The 21309-nt window shown below is 43.5% G+C and overlaps 1 protein-coding gene across 5 annotated transcripts; it reads left to right on the forward strand.

The window, feature by feature from the left end:
• The first annotated feature begins 3669 nt into the window (after positions 1–3669).
• SRD5A3 (steroid 5 alpha-reductase 3) lies at positions 3670–19730 on the forward strand. Of its 5 annotated transcripts, none has more exons than XM_030564175.1 (6): positions 4128–4233; positions 11622–11697; positions 12178–12329; positions 16639–16833; positions 18318–18440; positions 19148–19730. In XM_030564175.1, the coding sequence occupies exons 1-6, from the start codon at positions 4221–4223 to the stop codon at positions 19405–19407; spliced, it is 819 nt and encodes a 272-aa protein (XP_030420035.1). In that variant the 5' UTR covers positions 4128–4220; the 3' UTR covers positions 19408–19730. The 5 variants fall into 5 exon arrangements, with proteins under 5 accessions (XP_030420036.1, XP_030420034.1, XP_030420033.1 ...); XM_030564178.1 differs by lacking the exon at positions 4128–4233 and adding an exon at positions 4277–4518; XM_030564174.1 differs by lacking the exon at positions 11622–11697 and having other exon boundaries at positions 3673–4233; positions 18318–18431.
• The last annotated feature ends 1579 nt before the right edge of the window (positions 19731–21309 follow it).

Consider the following 21309-nt stretch of genomic DNA (forward strand, 5'->3'; position numbering starts at 1 on the left):
GGTGTACACCGTACCTGGCGCCCCATACCATGCCCTTGACCCATTATACGACGCTCTATCGTCTAATGGGAATTACAACGACTGGGTGTCCCCAGCCTCGGGCCTAAGTCCACACTGCTGGACTGTTCCTACCTTATCCAAGGGACCAGTTCCTCACTGTCGCCCTCAACTGCTTCTCCACTACTCAAGTGCGTTGCACTGTTGTGCCCTCTGGGGTCGCTCACACTGCGTCTCTGCCGAGGCCCCGGTTGAAGTCACCGGTGTGCACTGGGCGTCGGTCATCGCCGCGATCCGTTGACCACCAAGAGGGATCCGGGCAAGGCTAATTTTAGCCTTGAGCCCCACGTTGGGCGCCAAGAATTGTTGCCGGCACAGACAGTGCCCAACGCCAAGCAACAGCGGGGGGTCTGTCGCCCGGTGTGCCGCACCAATAAACACACCAGGGTGGAGAAGCAAACAAAGTTTATCTGAGATCTCAAAGTGGTGCAGGGAGGCTGACGCCTCAAATCATGCACACCTAACACAAGCAGTTTCCTCCTTTTATATCCCAGTTGCTTTCTGAGAACTTTTTCTTGCTGACTAGCTGATTTCTCACTCCCTCCTCCTTTCCCATCCAGCTGCAGTATCTTTTCTCACTCAATCTTTTGTCTTCCCCCTTCCTCCCCCCTCTCCGCTGCTGAGACATGTATACTGTATCTTGAAACAGCCTTGAGCGTGCTTTAGCCTAGCTTCAACGTATTACAGCAGAGAACTGGCTGTTACAACCGAAAACTAACTGCTAACACTACATTTTTGCAGCTATTAGTACATTAGGTTACACTAGGTTACACAAAGTGTTTAACATGGAGGAACATTGGTTCATTGAGGCCTGAGCAGGAGGGCTTTATCGGCACTCGTGATCTTCCACCCTCCCGAGTTACCTAGGGTTATGTCTAGTGACACCAACAACAGGATTAAGGAAACTCCTCTAACCTCAGTTGCACTGAAGATGGGACTGGGGGGCATCTCCATTAGTATACAGAATGGAGAACAGAGATTCCAAGGCAAGAACCGCACCGAACTCTGGAACTAGAAAAGCAGGGAAGCACTGCATGACTGGGAATCTCTGGTCCAGATGTTAATGAACCCACACCTGTACACACCCAGCTCAGTAGTTATCAAACCAATTCTAGTAATAAATCCTTTATTAGTATCCAAAATACTGAAGCTGCCTAATTGCATTGTGAGCTCTCCTGAAGGAACAGCGCCCATCGCCAGGAATAATCAGTTCCTATTGTCTTGCCTGGACAAAACAACTTTGGTGTACTCCCTTGAGCCATCAGTTTACCCATAAACAGATCTAGGGTTCTCCCTTGAACCATTGTTCTTCCCCTACAAAAATCCCTTCCCATACTTAGGTAAGTGTTCTGATGCCTGGATCCAAACTCTGAAACAGTTCCATTGGGACTTCATCTTCTCCTGACTGATCATGCTGGGGACTCTGCCTGTCTCCAGCACTCCAGACACTCAGCTACCCCCACTACCTGGGAACCCTGATTGATTCAAGCTTCACGGAGTGGTGAGAACCCTGCCCCCTCCTCAGTATAGTCTTCTGACCCTGACTTGTGTGATCATTTATAGTTTTCTAAAACTGACTTTTATAATCAAATTTAAGTTACATTTAATATTATAACTGTTTTGTTTGTTTGGTTCCCCTTGTGTGGTTATTACCTGGCAATAAATAACTTGCATGGTTAAGCTGGTTGCTTTCTCTCTCTGCGCAGCAACGCTTCTTGTGCCTAAGCTAAAGATCCCTGCAGCGCCCAAAAATCCTGTGGGGTTTGCTCATCAAGTGGGTTACTACCAGAACAATTGCAATGTGAAAGTGGGGATAGGGACATGCTGAACGTGGGGCATATGAGGATGGCAGCTTGGAAGTGCTGCTCGACCCAGTCTGCCCAGGCGTACTTTATTCTGGTGCAGTGCCCATGGCATATGAGAGTGGCAGCTTGGAAGTGCTGTTCAACCCAGCCTCCTGAGTCCAAGTGCAAATGACGGTGACAGTTTGGAGGTGCTGTTCGACTGAGCCTGCTAAGTCCAAGGGCATATGAGGGTGACAGCTTGGGAGTGGTGCTTGACCCAGCCTACTGAGTCTAGGAATATATAAGGGATCAGCTTGGGTGTGCTGATTAACCTGGTCTTCTCAGACGTGCTCTGTTAGTGTGCGTGCGTTCCTTTGATTCTGCGGCTGGAAGAACCCAGCCCTGGGGAACATAGGTCCTGCAGGATAGCTCCATTGGGAGGGAATTTGCAGAAGGGAGTAAAGGTCCATGTGAGAACACAAGTGACACAAGCAGTACATTGATAGAATTACAGACACACCTCCCCCCGAAGAATAACCCTAATAAATGAGCATACCCCAAAGTAACGGGGAAATCTGGTAACAATACACAAAAAGAACAATGCAGTTGACTATACATAAAGTGCAGATAAATACACAACATAAAACAAACTGTAAATAGAAGGGAAATTTTCTTCTGTATTCTTTTTATTATAATAGTCATAGGTGTTCCTTGTAACAGCAATAAGTAAAAGAAATCAAGTGAGTATGACACTTAAATTGTAAGTTCCTTTAACACTGAAGTGAAACTTTTTTTTACAGTCCTCCCAAAAAGAGCTTTAACTCGAGGATTCCTGTGTGAGAGATGTATTGGTGTTTCCATTTATTTGCTCCCCGTTTTTATTCCATACATTTTAAAGCAAGAATTGAGCTTTCTGCACAGTTTGTTCACAAATGCACAGGCAATGGCTTTGCTGTACAGAACCGATACAGGCTGCGCCTCTGCTTGCCATCCTACAGGATGCTTCATTATATTAGCTATCAGAGGGGTAGCCATGTTAGTCTGGATCTGTAAAAAGCGACAAAGAGTTCTGTGGCACCATGTAGACTAACAGACTTATCGGAGCATAAGCTTTCGTGGGTGAATACCCACTTCGTCAGATGAATGTAGTGGAAATTTCCAGAGGCAGGTATAAATATGCAGGCAAGAATCAGTCTACAGATAACGAGGTCAGTTCAATCAGAGAGGATGAGGCCCTCTTCTAGCAGTTGAGGTGTGAACACCAAGGGAGGAGGAACTGCTTTTGTAGTCAGTGCCGCCCAGAGGTGGGGGCAAGTCGAACAATTTGCCCCAGGCCCCGCAGGGGCCTCCATGAGAATAGGATCAATCCATCCTCATATCTACTCATTATACTCCACACCCAAACATAGCCATTTTATGAACTTCATACCCTCATATCTCAATGTCTGTACTTTGACCCATCAACCTTTTACCCCCAATCGGGAATATCACAGATTATGTATTCCTTATGCCACTTGATTTTAAACCAAATTTTGCACCCTCGATAATCTGTATGTTAGTCCCTGATAACCAGAAACTTCTATGCTTAAACTGTGTACCATTCACTTTTTTAAACATCATCTTAATAAAAATTTTAAATCTATTCTTCCATATTATTGCAACTTTTTTCTATGGACGGGGCCCCGGAAATTGCTTTGCCTCGGGCCTCCCTGAATCCTCTGGGCAGCAGTTTGTAGTTAGCAAGCCATCCACAGTCTTTGTTTAATCCTGATCTGAGGGTGTCAAACTAGCAAATGAACTGAAGCTCAGCAGTTTCTCTTCAGCTTGTTTCCTTTTCAGCATTTTTGTTTTTAAGTGCCTTGCTACAAGGGAACCTGGGAAAGAGTAGAGGCGAAGTGGGGCATTTTAGCAGTCCCGTGCGGGCCGGGGAGGGAAGACAGACAGGAGACAGGTATCAAGGCTGAGGGCACCCAGGGTCACATATGCACAGCTGACGGGGGAGGCGGGGTGGTTTCTGGGCTCTCCGGGCACCTTCCACGGGGGCGGGGAGACTGCCCGGACCTCCCCCTCAGCTGGGAGGTGGCTGGCCCCGCCTCCCTTTCCCCACAGCTACAGCTCGGCTCCGCGGCGGGGGTGGTGCTTAGACCCGTCTGGCCCCGGATCCGTGCCTTGTCCGTGTGCAGGGAGGCTCCCGGGTCATGGTGTCCGCGATCAGCGCCCTCTGGCTGCTGCTGGCCGCCGCTTTCCTCGCCGCGCTGCTGCTGGAGCTGCTGCAGGCCCCGCGTGCGGGGCTCGGAGCCCGCCTCTTCCAGGACCTGATCCGCTACGGGAAGACCAAGAGCGGCTGCGGGCAGCGCCCAGCCTGGCTGCGGCTTCTGGATGTGCCTAAGAGGTGAGGAGGGAGGAGCGCCGGGTCTGTTAGCGCGTCCCCGGCACAGGGACACCCGCCTTCCTGAGCCCGCCCTAGCAGGGGCTCTGTCCCTTTCCGCCTTGGGCGGCGTGGCTCTGCTGGGAAGGCTGGTACCGGCCCTTCCCCGTGCCCCCGGCTGCAGAGAGCCCCACGCTTGCCATGCAGCCTTCAGCCCTGTGGGAGGGGTGTGCTTGTGCAACAGACCCCGTCTTCAGCCGTGTAAAGGGCTGCAGGAGTGATGCTAGTCCGGTCTGGCCTTGGAAAGTCGTGAGATTGGCTTGAAAATGTTATGCTTTTTTTAATGTTTGTTTTGATTAATATTGGGTTATGTTTCTTTGTGGTCATCTAGTGGCTTCTGGGCTTTGATATACACGCCTAATGTTTTCCAGTTTTTCTCTGTAATCATGAGAGTTGGAAATGTAGATTTTATTTTGGTTTGGTTTGGTTTTTTTACAATGAAGATTGAGGTTATCATGTAATCCCACAACTCCAGAAGCTGGAGCTTTAAGAACACACTAGATATTGTGAGACTGTGTCAGATTTACATAGCTGTACGTAGATAAATCTTTTTTTATGTATATTTGAGGGAGTTAAGTTTTAATAGAACTCTCTGCCTGTGTGTGTGTGTGTGGTTTTGTTTTGTTTGTATTTGCAAATTTGACTACTAAATTGTTTATAGTTAAGTGATTTTTAGTAGTTTTTTTTTCTTTGGATTATTTACTGATTTTTTTGGAAAAGGGCCCATTTTTCTTTAAAATAGCTGGAAAGAAACCAAGAATTTTTTAAATACTTTTATAATGTTTAACTACTTAACTCTGCAAAAGCTAAAAAAAAATAACTTTTTACTTTTTTTTAAAAATTACTTGTTTTTTAAAATGACATTTTAATTAACTTAAATTTTATTATTTTAAGTATTGTTTTAGGGTTTAAATTTCCCTATATTTGCACTTACTTTTTTTTTTTTTTTTTTTAACTTTTGCCATTACGCCTTTAGGGCTTTTAAGGGGTTTTCCAATTTCTTTGTCTGCTGCCTGTCTGCTTGGCTGGGCCTGAGCCTGCTTTTTTGTTGAACCACTCCTTTTTATGGGCACATAAAAAGGAGTGGTTCAACCACAATTTAGCAAGGAGAGTGGGCTCCTTAATAGCCCCCCCACCTCCTGGTCCCTTTCCTTTTTGTAATTACCCCAGGGGCTGCTCTTTTTGTAGTTGGGGGTGCCATACATATTACCTTCTTCCCCTTCACCCTCTGGATCTCTCCTTGGCCTTAATGAGGGTCGCTCTAGGGGTACGACAAGGTTCTGCCCAAATTGAGGATCCTCACAAGGGGAGAGATCTAAGCCCTCACAAGGGTCACCCGAATCCTCCCCTGTGAGGCTCGCCACTTGGACCGAACGCACAGCCAATTGACGTTTTAACTGTTAAGCACACTGCTGTTGTGGCGTCTGGTGAACACGAATAGGTAAATTTTTGACAAGTTCTTGAAGAACGAGTACTTGCTTAGCCACGGCTTTCAGGCAGGTGCGTTTTGCTTTTTTGCGCCTGAAAGTCCTGTCTTAAAGCCTGTAACTTGTCCTGGGTGTAGGCTTGGGTTGCTGCCTGGTTAGTAATTTGTGCTTTTAGTTGCTCAGTTTCCACTAGCAATCAGGCATGTGCCTTGTCCCTTCTCCCCAACTCCTCTTTTTGTCCCAACAACATTTGATACCACATGGCTGCTGCAGTTCAAATTAATTCCACAGCTGCCCCTAGGTTCTTACCCTTCTGCTTTTTATACTTGGCATATAGGTTTAACAAATTCTGCCAAGTTTGCATCCTTCTCTGACACTCCGCCACAGAACCCCAGGGATTGTATCCCACCTTGGTGAGAGCCTTTTCCAGCCAGGAGAGGTTTTCACACCCTTTCCCCCTTTGAAAGAGGCAGCAGGATTCTGTTCCTCTTTGCTGCTTCCCCTGTGGCTTGGGGATCAGGCTCACCTGCCTCCTGTGACGCCAGCTGACCGGGCAGCCAGACTACCGTGTCTGTGCTCCCTAATGCCCATACGTCTAGCCTTGAACCCATCGCTGATGTCATTGCCCACGACTGCGGGACTCCCTAATCCACAGCTGTACCTTTCTGTTTCCTGAACATGTTACAATCCCTTAGTACAACTTTTAAGACTTTTTAAAAAAATTTTTGAGATTTTATGTAGCCCACACCAGCACCGGAGCGTCCAATGTTACCCCATTGGGCCAGAGGGAGAGACGCTAAGCCTCCCTCCATATTACTCGGCCTACTACCACCGAGGGTTCATACACCAAATACAAAAGCCCTTCCAGGGGCAGAGCGAGAAATCCTAAATTCTTCTTTTATGCTCAGTCATGCTGCTGCTGAGGGTGTATGCACCGAGAATACCTGTTGTGTGGAGCAAGGGTCTCTAAGCCCCCCTTCTGTTGCCCGGCATTCCTGCGACCGGGGGCTGACCCACCTGCACCCTTCCCTCCGCGGACCATGGTGGAGAGAGGAATGCTAAACCCCTCTCCGGTTTTCAGCCATGCTATGACTGAGGGTGGGGCACACCTGTAATTATGAAATCCTCAACATGAAATACCAGCAGTGCCGAGCAGAGCAAACGTGAAATACCAAGGGCAGGACAGTTGGCGCACTTTGCAGGGCTCCATCCCTCCGCAATTCTCCACCAAAAATGTGGCATGTATATTACCAATCTACCTGAGGCATCAGATGATTAGGCTGAAGCCACAGGATTGTTTGAGGAGGAGATGATGAAACGCACCAAGTGTCTACATTTTAAAGCTTTATTCATAAAATAACGGCATAGAGTGATGCGTGTTTCCCACATCACTTAGAAGAAGGAAGAAAGTGTTAGTGCCCCAAGCCCTAACCCGCTTTTATACTTACACAGGCTTTACCCGAGGCTGGCCAAGCCTGGGTGTAACGTAAGAAGGGTGGATGGGAGTTCTGTTCTGGGCCCGGGTAGTTTGGGGTTTGCTGTGATTTTTTGCCTTTGGCTCTTTGGAGGGTTTTTAGGTTTTGGGGGGTGTTTTTGTTTTAGGGCCCTCTGTTCGTGGTGCTTTTTGTACCAGTTTAAACCGGCTTGCTGTGGCCTCCTCGGCTTTTCCAAAAGACACTGGCTTTAGAGACTTTGTCCCCCCCACCCCCCATTGTCCTTTGCCGTTTTATTTGCTCTTACTCTTTTTACTGCAATTTTTGTAGCCTGGCTTTACTTAGTTTTCCTCTTTTCACGGCTAGACTGCTGCAAACTTTTTTTTTTTTTGAGCCCATGACCTTGTACCTGGGCCAGCATTTTATCTTCAGACAGGGCTAGCTGAGGTGTTCAGTTAACCCATTCTCTGCTCTCTTCATCCTTCCCCCTTTGGCCTCTCGCAACCTGCAAAGGAATTTTTTACTTTACACTTACACACCTTTGACCCTCCCCTGAAATGCCTTGCAATGCTTGCAACTGTGTTAGCAACGTACAATGCTAATTTGCCTCCCCATGGGACCCACTGAGGGAGCGAGTCCTTAAAATCTGGAGAGCTGGCATCATCTGATTTTAAGGTCTTGGAATGAAAGATGCTAAGATGGCAGCTGTAGAGGAGGCTGAATTGTTTGTTCAGTGCTAAAGCATATAATGATCATCAGCATTGCAAGCTGCTCTACAAGTGTGTCTTGCCCTGTATCAGGAGAGGTGTATAGACCAGGGGTGACCAGCCTGAGAAGGAGCCAGAATTTACCAGTGTACATTGCCGAAGAGCCACAGTAATATGTGTTGTGGAAAACTGACCCCACGGTTGATTTTTGGATCAGACAGCCTGAGGCTTCTTTATTTTATACAAGCCTATATGAAAGGAGAGTTAGCATGGCCCCATGCAAGGTGGCTCTGCCCTCCTTAAATTTTAGCTAGTTTATAAAGATTAAAACCACAGACAAATTACACATACTCCCTCAACATTGCTTACTGTAGAGCTGATCAGTTGATACAAGTAGCACATTGTACAAGTGCACAAGTTTTGCAAATCACTCAGCTCAAACAAATATAATGCATTGCTTCAAATAAGACATAACATAAGAACGGCTATACTGGCTCAGACCAAAGGTCCATTTAGCTCAGTGTCCTGTCTTCCAATAGTGGCCAATGCCAGGAGCTTCAGAGGGAATGAACAGAACAGGTAATCATCAAGTGATCCATCCCTGTCGCTCATTCCCAGACTCTGGCAAACAGAGGCTAGGGACACCATCACTGCCAATCCTGGCTAATAGCCATAGATGGACCTATCCTCCATGAATTTATCTAGTTCTTTTTTTCAACCTTGTTATAGTCTTGGCCTTCACATCATCCTCTGGCAAGGAGTTCCACAGGTTGACTGTGCGTTGTGTGAAGAAATACTTCCTTTTGTTTGTTTTAAAGCTGCTGCCAATTAATTTCATTTGATGACCCCTAGTTCTTGTGTTATGAGAAGAAGTAAATAACACTTCCTTGTTTACTTTCTCTGCACCAGTCATGATTTTATAGACCTCTATCATAACCCTTTTTAGTCTTCTCTTTTTCAAGCTGAAAAGTCCCATTCTTATTAATCTCTCCTTAAGACTCCCTGCAGTTCTCCAGAATGACCTGAATGAGTTTGAAGATGTGTTATCTAGGCTATCTGGCTGTCTATCTAGACACGCAGTGGCCTTCACCACCATGATTTCTAAATGCATCATACTTATTTATGGGTTTTATCCTCAGAAATCCTCTGAGAAATATCACATTTTTCTGGATAGGGAACTGAGGCAGAGAGATCATGTGACTTGCCAATGTTCACAAAAGGAATCTGTGTCTGAATTGGGAATTGAACCTGGATCTCTTGAGTGTGCTATCAACTAGAGAATCCTTCTAAAGGTTAGAGAAGAGGACCCCTAGGCTCCTGGCTTCTAGTCCCAGCCCTGCAACTGGGCATAGCTACTACTACTGCACAGTATTGTGAGGCTAAATTAATCTTTTATGCACTCTATTCCCCCATAATGGTAATGAAACTTAGTGAATTTGCGCTAATAGAATTTTCCAATGCATTTTCCATTGTGAAAGTGTGATTTGGCTCCAAAACTGCCAGACTGTACGTGGACCTTGACACTGTTCCAGACCTTTAAGGGAAGTTCCACATCACAAAAGGTGCAAATGTATGCTAACAGGGTTGTCATTAACTTGCCCAATAAAGTCCTGTGGAATTGTGGGAGGATGTGACTCAGTGAAAAGCATCCTTTGTCTCTTTTTTGTCTTTTCCCTCCTCCTCTTCATGGAGTTCATTGAGTTCAATGAAGAGGCTTCTTTTGCAAGGTTGTGTGAAAGGCGATATGATGTCATAAGTGGTGAATGCCACGTCTTTGTACCCATGCCTATGAGTAGGCATTCTCTAGTCTTTTCTCTTCTCTGCATGTGGAGGCAAGATGGATGATTTGGTCCTGGATGTCCCAGGACATTTTGCAGGCAAGGTTTCCTATAGTATACTGTAATAGCACTAGGACATCTTAAGTTAATTGGCTTTGCAGGGCTTGCTAGCTGCAGCAGAGCCAGCACACTGTAATTGAGAATTCAGTCCCCTTGGCCTCTGCAGCAGTGGCTACGGAACTCTTTTAAGTAGCCTTAGTAGTAATTGCACTCCACTCTTTACATTAAAAAGATAAATGTTTTGAACCAATACACCTGGACAGTTTGTTTTTTTTAAATATTAGCATTTGATAGACATGTCTGGGCTATTAAATGTGTACGTAGAGATTTCACTCAGTTTAATAAAATGACTAGAAAGGACACGTGTTGTAATGATGCTCACTCTGTAATACGGTAACACCTTGTTATATAACCTTTTGATGACTATATTCCCACATAAATGAAAGCTAACTGGTAATGATTGTTTTGTTTCTGATATTTATAGATGTTTGAAAAACTTCCTAAACAAATAGTTTAAAATACACACATACCTGCACACACGTACATATGTGTTTGAGCTGTTATTTATGGGAATATAGTCATAACACTGAACCAACCAACCAGCTATTAAAATAACTCTAATGAAAAACCCTTGGGAGGGGTTTAGAGAGGAGAGGGAAGTGTGTGTTCATTATTTACCTTTTCAGCCTCTGTTCTATCCCTTTCCCCACACAAACTTTCCACTGTTGGAGGCCTCCCCAAGAGTCTAAGCTGCCCATTTCAAACAAGACTTGAGTTTGACTTGAATATGGGCTAAGTGGAGACCTGGCTTGCGTAAAAAGTCATAGCAGTTTGAGTTCTGTTTGTCTTTAAGCCCAAAGTGCTACTTTACTATAACAACCCCTGCTGTGTAGATATGGTGTTTGCTCAGAGACTGGAGTATGAAGAGTGTTTTCAGATAAATTAAATCTGTACCTGCTTGGTCTGCCTGCTGTAAGCGAGCAAATGGTTGCTCTGTGCACAATGAAGCTCTGCATCTGTGTGAGTGACTTTGTATTGCTGGTTGAGAGAGAATGTTGTAGAATGCTGATCAGAGGCTGATAGCCTGCTCCCAAATGATAGCCTGAGCATTGGGTACAAGCCAAAACTCTTATGGAGCACTCTTGTCTATCCAGAGAAGTTAAAGGTCCCAGCTGAGATCTGTCAACACTGTAGAACATACTCATTTTAACAGGTTTCAGAGTAGCAGCCATGTTTATTAATTTAATAAATTTGTTAGTCTCTAAGGTGCCACAAGTACTCCTGTTCTTTATACCCATTTTAAGTGATTAGGAGAATTTGATCATGTTACCCATAAAGTCAAATTTATCAAGCCCTTGGAAAGTTCTCAGTGTGATGCACATCTTTATTTGCCATTGTGGAATATCCAGCTCCTCTGCATTCTGTTTCCCATATGATTTGAAAAATAAGTCATCAACCTCAAATGCCAGGTCAGTTTGCCATATTCTGAAGCTAAATACAGTCTTATTTGATTACACAGTCAAAACTTTGTCAGTATAAGATCATCCGAGGAAGTACTGTGGTCAGTGAGCATGCCCATCCTGAATGTTTATTCTGTTGGCAGATATCACCAGGTGTCCTGATTTTATTCATAGATTTTTATGAGCAGAAGAAGCCATGAGATCATCTAGAATTACCTCCTGTATATCACAGACTGTTACATTTAATCCAGTTACCCCTTCATTGAGCCAAATAACTTGTGTTTATCTAAAGCATATGCTCCAGAAAGGCATCCAGTCTTGCCTTAAAGATATCAAGAGAGATGAATAATCCATAGGTCTACAAGACAATTTAAATGGATTTGTGTGGTGACAAAACAACACACTGTCCAGCTGTGTAATGGTGTCTGGGTGATTTTGTACAAAAGACCAATGCAGAACAGTAGTAATTTTTCTATGCTCTGCATAGTCTGTCCAGAAGAGGTGAAGAAGATGAAAATACTTTTAGAGGCAACAGCATGGAAATGCCAAGAAAATAATTCCAGGTAGGATGGCTGGGGTATTAAAACATGTCATTTTCAGATTTTTAACTGTGCAATTTCTAACCAAAGGATTTTATATTTTCAAAATTTCATTTTACCTTCATGTATTGCTGTGTGGTTTGTATTTATGTATTTTATTTATTTAAAGCCTTGAGTCTTACACTTGTTTTGTGTGGTCTTCACTCTTCTATTTTTCCAGTCCAGCCACCTGAAGGGTCTAAAAACACAGAAAAAAATACAGTGAGTGGGAGGTTTAGTATTCTAAGCGGGATATAACTGGGAGAGAGTGTTGGAATGAGGCTATGGTAGACATCTGGTAGTTCCATAAAAGGCCCCATTGTCTTTTGTGGGAGGTTAGGCCAAATGAAAATGAGCCGTTCCCCTTAGACCTGGTCACTGAATTCCAACACTGAAGAAAGGAGTGATAAGAAAAAACTGACTGAAAATCCAGAAAGTTAATACTGCTGCTTCTTTCTTCCACAGGTGGTTTTCTCACTTTTATATTCTTTCTGTGGTCTGGAACAGCTTTCTGCTCCTATTGCTTATTCAAGCGTTGTTCCTATCAAGACCTTTCCCAGTATGGCTTCAGAATTTGCTCAGTGCTCTTGGTGGAGCTTCGCAAAACCAGGATGTGGGCAAGTACTCCACATGTTATGGACAGATGCACAGATGTTGTAACACAGAACTGGTATACTCTCGTGACCTCCCTTCGAGAATGCATCAGCTACTCATCTCTAATTTATTAATCTATAGTAGGGCTCTCAATCACAGTTAACTCACGCAATTAACTAAAAAAAAATTAATCACAATTTTAAAAATTTCAGTTTTAATAACACTGTTAAACAATAAGAGAATACCAATTTAAATTTATTAAATATTTTGTATGTTTTTCTACATTTTCAAATATATTGATTTCAGTTACAACACAGAATACAAAGTGTACAATGCTCACTTTATATTATTTTTATACAAATATTTGCACTGTAAAAATAATAAAGAAAATAAATAGTATTTTTCAATTTACCTCATACAACTATTGTAGTGCAATCTCTTTATCATGAAAGTGCAACTTATAAATGTAGATTTTTTTTTTTTGGTTACATAACTGCACTCAGAAACAAAACAATGTAAAACTTTAGAGCCTACAAGTCCACTCGGTTCTTCTTGTTCAGCCAGTTGCTAAGACAAACACATTGTTTTACGTTTACATTTCCTAATGCTGCCTGCTTCTTATTTACAATGTCGCCTGAATGTGAGAACAAGCATTAGCATCACACTTTTGTAGCCAGAGTTGCAAGCTATATGTAGTACATACCAGATGCGCTAAACGTTCATATGACCCTTCATGCTTTGGCCACCATTTCAGAGGACATGCTTCCACACTGATGATGCTTGTTTTTAAGAAAAAAAAAGTGTTATTTAACTTTGAGTGAACTCCTTGAGGGAGAATTGTATGTCTTCAGCTGTTTTACCCACATTCTGCCATATATTTCATGTTATAGCAGTCTCAGATGATGACCCAGCACATGTTGTTCATTTTAAGAACACTTTCTCTGCAGATTTGGCAAAACGCAAAGAAGGTACCAGTATGAGCTATCTAAAGATAGCTACAGCACTAGACCCAAGGTTTAAGAATCTGAAGTGATGTCCAAAATCTGCGAGGGATGAGGTGTAGAACATGCTTTCAGATGTCTTAAAAGAGCAGCACTCCCATGCAGAAACTACAGAATCCAAACCACCAAAAAAGAAAATCAACCTGTTGGTGGCATCTGGCTCAGATAATGAAAATGAACATACGTTGGTCCGCACTGCTTTGGATCGTTATTGACAGCATGGACACACGTCCTTGGAATGGTGGCCGAAGCATGAAGGGACATATAAATCTTTAGCACATCTGGCATGTATACATCTTGCAATGCTGGCTACAACAGTGTCATGTGAACACCTGTTCTCACTTTCACTGACATAAGCCTTACACCTTTTGTGGAGGTGGAGTTATGATGTTAGTGTAGTAGAGCACTTACGTTGGTGGGAGCAAGGCTGTAGTGTAGACACAACATAGGTCGACATAAGACAGCTTAACTATAGTGTAAACCAGAGGTGGGCAAACTGTGGCCCACAGGCCACATCTGGCTCGCAGGACCCTCCTGTCTGGTCCTTGAGCTCTTGGCTCAGGAGGCTAGCCCTGGCCCCTTTCCCGCTGTTCTCCCTCCCCCACAGCCTCAGCTCACTGCGCCACCGATGCAATGCTGTGTGCAGCAGAGCTGCAAGCTCCTGGGGCAGCGCAGATGCAGAGCCGTGGCCGGACCCAGTGCTCTGTGCTGTGCGATGGCGTGGCTGGCTTCCGCTGGGTGGTGCAGCTGTCTCCAGCCGGGTGGCATGGCTGCCTGTCCTACTGCTCTGGGTGGCACAGCTGTAGCCATGCCAGCCACAGATGGTCCAGGCAGCATGGTAAGGGGGCAGGGAGCAGGTGGAGTTGGATAGAGGGCAGTGGAGTTCAGGGTGGTGGTGGAGGTCAGGGGGTGGAGTTGTGGATAGGGGTCGGGGTGGTCAGAGGGCAGGAAACGGGGGGTTGAATGGGGGTAGTGGTCCTGGGGGGGACAGTCAGGAAGGGGAGGAGGTTGGTTGGGGGGGTGAGCAGGGGTTCCGGGAGTGGTCGGAGGACAGGGAGAAGGGGTGGTTGGATAGGGCAGGGGTTTCAGGGGAGCGGCAGTCAGGAATGAGAGGAGGGGTTGGATGGAGCGGCGGGGGGGCAGTCAGGAGCGGGGGAGCGGGGGGCAGTCAGAGGATGGAACAGGGGCAGCGGTCCCGGGTGGGTTGTCAGGGGGTGAGAAGCAGGAAGGGTCAGATGGGGCTGAGGCTGGGCAACGCCTGGCTGTTTGAGGAGGCACAGCCTCCCTAACCATCCCTCCATACAATTTCGGAAACCCAATGCGGCCCTCAGGCCAAAAAAGTTTGCCCACCCTGGCGTAGATCAAGCGTAAATCACTAGCCAGATACTCCATCCATCAGAGCTCAGGGTTAAATGTGCCTCCTTGCCCTACAGGTAGCAGGATCAAAGCACATTACATAGTAAATAAACAAAAATGCAAACAAAGTCTAACACATTAGCAGTTTCCCACCCTGATAGATGGTACAAGCAGGCTACAGATTCTTAAGGCACAGGCTACACTTGCTTTGCAGCTTGGAATTCCCAGGTGTTTCATATGCAGGCTAGAAATCTCTTTAGCCTGGTTCCAGCACTTCCCCCGGTTTAGTCTTTGTTCCTTAGGTCTTTCCAGGAGTCTTCTTGCATGGGGAGTGAAGAACAACCAATGATGTCACTCCCTGCCTTATATAGCTTTAGCATAGAGCGGGAACCCTTTGTTTCAAAACTTGGGTGCCAGACCGGTTTGTGGAAAAATACTGACATCCCACGATGGAGACCAGAGACATATGGTCTTGGCACATGTCCTTGCAGTGTTTATAGCAGCCATTGTTTACAGGCTGTGAAGAATATGGGGTGCAGTGTCACCTTCCCAGCCCCTGCCTTCATCAGAAACTTAGACTAGATCTGAAAGAAGCAAATTTGATCTCACATTGGATTGCTAAGGAAATACTTTATTTGAAACATTCTAGATTAGGGTGTAACTATGTAAAGATTTTATAGATTTGGGAAGTCTGTAAACAAAGAATTCCATGATACACATACATTAATCTTTGCAGTACCACCATAAGAAGTACAGGTCGGGGAACTAAGGCACAGAGAGGGTCAGTGGCCTTGTTCAAGGCTTTGACCACTATTCAATAGTCCTTTTCTAGAAGTAATCCCTCCTTTATTTAGACAGAAGAAAGTAATGGAAAGGATGTTCCAGAATAATCTCTTGGTTTAATTGATTTAAAAGTGGACGGCAAAGCAAGACTTTTTTGCCCTGTACAATTGTTTTTAGGATATATAAAGAGTATTTCATAATTTTAAAAAATATATTCCTTTGTTTTTTCACACTATAAGTATTTGGCCTTTCTTTTATTTTACCTTAGCAAGAAAAATGGGGAGAACCTGTGTGGCTCTCCTTTCCCCCAACTCAGAGGGGAGGGGATGCTGATTCTCAGCCTTAATTTAAAAAAAAAAAAAAAAGGAAAAAAAATGGTGAGGCGGGTCATCTTAATACATCATCAAAATCCAATAAAAGCAACAACCAAAAAAAGTATTTTGCTTTACAGTTCACCTTTAGCACATTGTCAACTGAAAAAAACCCCAGAACTTCTGCCTGAAAAATGAGTCAGTAAATCTTGCTCAGAGGTCCTAGCCAAAACTTGGAAAAAACAAATGCCAGTTTATTGGATGTTTTCACATTTTGAATAGCTGAGGTTTTTCTGTGCAACTGAAAGAAATTAAAAATCTCTTAAGTTTTTTTACATTATGCATTTGACAAATTGATGTGTGTAGTCCATTTCAGTATAGTCCGTTTTCTCTTTTTGTGTGGTTCTTTCAGACACCAACAGAGGAATGAGAAGCAGTTTTTAAAAAAAAAAATAGGCAAATTGGGGAATTTGGAGGTAGTTTTTACACCTGCCTTCACTTCTAACTTTATTTTTTTTTAAATTTAAATTACCATCCTTCAGGTTGCCAGTGTTCGTTTTGCAACACTAATAATAAGACAAACGCTAAATGTGCTCATCATCGCCATATACACAATATGGGTGCCATATACGCAAATTAAAAAGCATCCTTTCTTTCCAAAAGGACTTACTCTCCATCTTTCAAGGCAGTCATCTTAAAAATACACGCACTGATTTTTTCTCTCTCATTCCTGCTGTTCAGGTTCCATAGCTGATGTCCCTCTAGATAATTTTAAAATTAATGCAAATTAAATTATAGTGGAAACTGTTTTCCAGAGGGAATTCACAGCTCTGTTTTTGAAGAGAAAGAGTTTGAGATTGTCACTTCTGTTTGACTTGTAGGTAACAAACACCTGTCTGTCCTCCTGGTTCTCATGCTCCTGTTGTTACACAGCTTTCAAAGGCTCATAGAGTGCCTGTACATCAGTGTCTTCTCCAGTGGTGTCCTTCATATCTTACAGTACTGCATGGGACTTGGGTACTATATTGTTATTGGCTTAACGGTGCTGTGTCAAGTGCCAGCTAATGTCAGCAATGGTGAGTGCCTCTTTAGTGCTAACCATAGTTGCAGCTTCTTTTTAATTTGTTTCTAGTATCACAAGATGGTTTGGTGAGGGCGGGAGTGGGGGGGATGGGTGAGCGAGAGATTAGTAGTATACCTAATCTTTTCACTTTCTAAAGTTCTATCTGCAGAGTGTACAGGTGTATGTGAGATAAGAGGTATTTGATGAGACCTATAAAAGTACTTATTGCACTTACTTGAAGTTAGACTTATTAGCTAGCACATGACATCACATGCACACCTGTAGTATGTATCCTTATAGCTCAGTACCATTGTTTGCTGTATGCCACCATGTCCCTTAGACTCCCAGGCCCAACACATCATGTCTTTGTCAATGAGGTGCTTCCACTCTATGAAGGAACCTCCAGCTCAGCAGAGGTCAGGATCTCCCTGGTTACATGGCTATTATAGTCTGAAGTTTCTCTTTGCTATGGACCCTCCTTTAAATATGAGCCTGCCCCATGGCCAGCACCTTTGTCCGTCGACTTAGTTCTTGGCCTCCAGTCAACTGTCTAGTATCAGATAGTCTCCTTTCTCTTTGCTACTTGGACCAGTTAAGTATCCGCGAATCCTGTAGAGCTCTTTGAATGATGTGACCTGTTTCTGCCAACATGTTGCACCAAGTCCTACAGTTGAGCTGTTGTTTGCTCTGCTGCATAGGTACAGGATGAACCAAAACGCCCAAACGGCCTGGTGTGCTTTTCACATGACTAATTTTTCTTATGTGGTCAGCACTAGATACAGAATTTGTCATTTCATGCTATCTAAGAGGTAGTGTTTGTCCTCCACGCTGATTTTACAGCACTTTTAGAATGATTTTGGTGCAAGCAAAGCCTTTTCTAGGTGGCACTGTCTGGGTGCATTTTCTACCTTCCTAATCTTGTCATTCCACAGAGATGGTGCATTGGCATAAGCACTGGGGCCCATCCATAGTGCAAATTTCTTTCAATCAGAGTAATCTGTTCTAACCGGTTTTTTTTATTGCTAGTATAGTTAAGGCAACACAGTTCTGTAATATCTTGACCTCAGCTAGGGCACTGTCTTCTAACATGGTGATAAGAATACACTTCTATAAACACTGTCAAAGTCAAAAACATGTTAGAATATGGAGACCTGAACCAAATGATGACCCCTTCTGCTTGTGGTATGCACCATCCCTTATTCCTACAGCTACTGATTAAAAACAAAACTGACTCATTATAATTTGCAGTAGCAGGCACTTAAGAATAAAGGCCTGCAGCAGTTCATAACTAGGGTGTGGTTCACTGTCTGCATAAGTTGTGTTTAAAAGCCCCCTTCACCATTATTCAAGAAGAGGGGAGTGCACTGGGAAAATGCTGCAAGGTTAAATAGATATATTTATGCTGAACGTTTTTTTGAGATGGTGTTGGTGAGGGTTCAATGCAGACTTTTTTCTAATCTTGTATTAGTAGGCATACTGTTTTCATTTTTAATTCAGGGAAAGACCTCTTTATGCAGATCTGCTGGTATCACATCCTAGGAATTATGATGTACATTTGGGCCTCTGTTCACCAACATAGATGCCATGTGATTCTAGCTAATCTTAGAAAAGGTAAATCAGGTGAGATGTTTCACTTCTTGGAGCTGTTTGTAATAATTTTTTCCATTAAATATTGTGTGTCACAATGAATCTCTGTAGAGCCCAATCCCTTAGAACACTGGTATTTTCCAAAAACTCAGTGAAATGAATGCTGATGTGAATATGTATCTGTGCAGACCATTTTCCATCTGGAAGAGAAATGAGCTGGTGAGATATAGTTATTCACAGTATGCAGGGTTTAAAACAAAGTTCACACTTGTATCATCCTGAATAGAAATATGTCTAAAATGTGTTAGGAACACTTATCAGGTAATTGTGATTATTAGTTAAGTGTTTATCATCTCTCTTTTATAAATGGGGAGACTGATATGCAGAGGCTACAGAATAAATTACTTTCCTAAGCCATGATTAGAAATTCTCACTCAATGCATAGACCTCACTTCTTAAAGTAACCATAACATTAGAACATTGTATTGGGAATGAGTTATGGCCACTATTTTCAAACCTGAGTGGCTAAAATTAGGCTCCTTAACCCATATGTAGACACGTAATAAAAGTGAAGTGACTCTCTTTCAGAAGTGCTTAGCACCCACAAATCCCACTGAAGTCAGTGGGAATTGCAGGTGCTCAGCATTACTCCATAATTATACATAAATATGGATTAAGAGTTAGAGCATGGATTTAAAATAAGCTTTATCAACTAACTTCTTTCTTTCTTTAAATTACAGGAAAGGTAGTAAGCTTGAACCACAGCATTCCTTTTGGAGACTGGTTTGAGAGAGTATCTTGCCCACATTATTTTGCTGAACTCCTAATATATGTATCCATGGCCGTCATATTTGGATTTCAAAACTTAACCTGGTGGCTTGTAGTAATGTTTGTGTTGTTTAACCAGGCATTGGCTGCAGTTCTGTGCCATGAGTTCTATGTGAACAAATTCAGCTGCTACCCAACACATCGAAAAGCATTTATACCATTTCTTTTTTAGAACCTTTGTTTTTGTTAAAAATGTCTCTAGCGTCTTATTGTCAGACTGAGCTAGCTAGTTACAGTGAGTTAACGTGTTCTCTGCTCTCTTCCTCTGTCTTCTTTGGCCTCTTGCAATCTGCAAAGGAATCTTCTATTCCACACTCACACCTTTGACTCTTCCCAAAATGTCCTGCGATGCTTGCAACAGCATTAGCAATATACAATGATGACCTGCCTCCCGCTGGGGGACCCCTTGATGGAGGGGGCCATTGGGATGTGACATATCTACAGTATGTATAATCTGAACTGTACATGGTATTAAAGACCTCAGTTAAAGTGCAAGAATTGCTGATGTTTAACATTTGTATACTTGACATTCATGTTTAATATTTAAACCACTTTCATTGCTGCCATGTTGTCATAGCATAATTCCCAATTCTGAACCTTAGCGTCCAAAATACTAGCATGAATTCCCCTAAGCTTAATTACCAGCTTAGATCCTGTAGTGCTGCCACCATTCAGGACTTAGAGTAGAGTGCCTGATAAACTCTGGTCTTCCCCAAAACCTTCCCTGGGGACCCCCAAGACTCAAATTCCTTGAGTCTCACAACAAAGGGGAATAAACCATTTCCCTTCCCCCTCCTCCCCTCCAGGTGTTCCCTCCCTGGGCTCCTGGAGAGAGATACAGATTCAAGCTCCGTGAATCTAAGCAAAGAGATTCCCCCTTCTCCTTTCTTCCTCCCAGATCTTTCCCGCCCTGGGTACACTAGGAGACAGGTTTTAAAAGCAAAACTTTTAATAAAAGAAAAAAAGAATAAAGAAAATAACTGTAAATTCAAGATGGAATATTACAGGGTCTGTCAGCTTATAGAAACTGGAGAAAAAAGCCTCCTCCAGCAGAAATACAATTTAAAATACTTTTAGCCAAATACACATTAGAACCCCTACCAGCCAGATACACATTTGCAAATAAAGCAAAAACAATTAAAAAGACTAAACCGCATTTCTACCTTTTGTACTTACTAAATTGGAATAGAAGACTAGAGAGCCTGTAGGTACGTGTGGGGTCACTCTCAGAGCCCAGAGAGAACAAAGCAAAACCCAAAAAACACAAACAAAGGCTTCCCTCCACCGAGATTTGAAAGTATCTTGTCTCCTGATTGGTCCCCTGGCCATGTGTTTGGTTCCCTGTTTGTTAACCCTTTACAGGTAAAAGAGACATTAACCCTTAACTATCTGTTTATGACACATGTAGCAAGCCAAAATGTGTGCCTGTATTTTATATGTAACACACACGTATGTAGGGAAGGGAAGTTGCTCAAAGTGAGGAGAAACCACTGTATTTCATCTTTTAACTAATATTTTAAAAGAAAACTATACTCATACCCCACACAGCATGACCATTAAATCTATTAAAAGAAGCTAACTGTTAAGAATATGGTGCATTGCCTCTAAATATTTTTCTATGGATAATTTTGAAAGTAGTTGGTATTCTTAGAGGAAAGTGAGTATGGGATTAATGGGGAGAGGAAACTAGGATATTTTGAATATAAGGATAAGAGACTCCCAGTTACGACTGTTTCATTTTTTGCTAATATATATTTCTGAAAGATGTGAATTGAAACAAATACCAAATACAGGGGTGCAGAGCCAGTGCTCGGGGCGGAGGCAGTGCGCAGAACTCCATGGCAGCCCTGCCTAGGAGCCGGACCTGCTGCTGGTTGCTTCTGGGGCGCAGTGCGGTGTTGTAACAGGTAGAGATTAGCCTGCCTTAGTCGGGCAGCACCGCTGACGGGACTTTTACTGGCTCAGTCAGCGGTGCTGACCAGTTCTGCCACAACCCAGTGTCTTACATTCCGTGACCTAGTACTGGGTTGCAACTCACAGTTTGAAAACCACTGATCTAAAAGACTGATCTTCC

Source organism: Gopherus evgoodei, chromosome 5 (assembly GCF_007399415.2).
Source record: "Gopherus evgoodei ecotype Sinaloan lineage chromosome 5, rGopEvg1_v1.p, whole genome shotgun sequence".
In the NCBI taxonomy this organism is placed as follows: domain Eukaryota; kingdom Metazoa; phylum Chordata; order Testudines; family Testudinidae; genus Gopherus; species Gopherus evgoodei.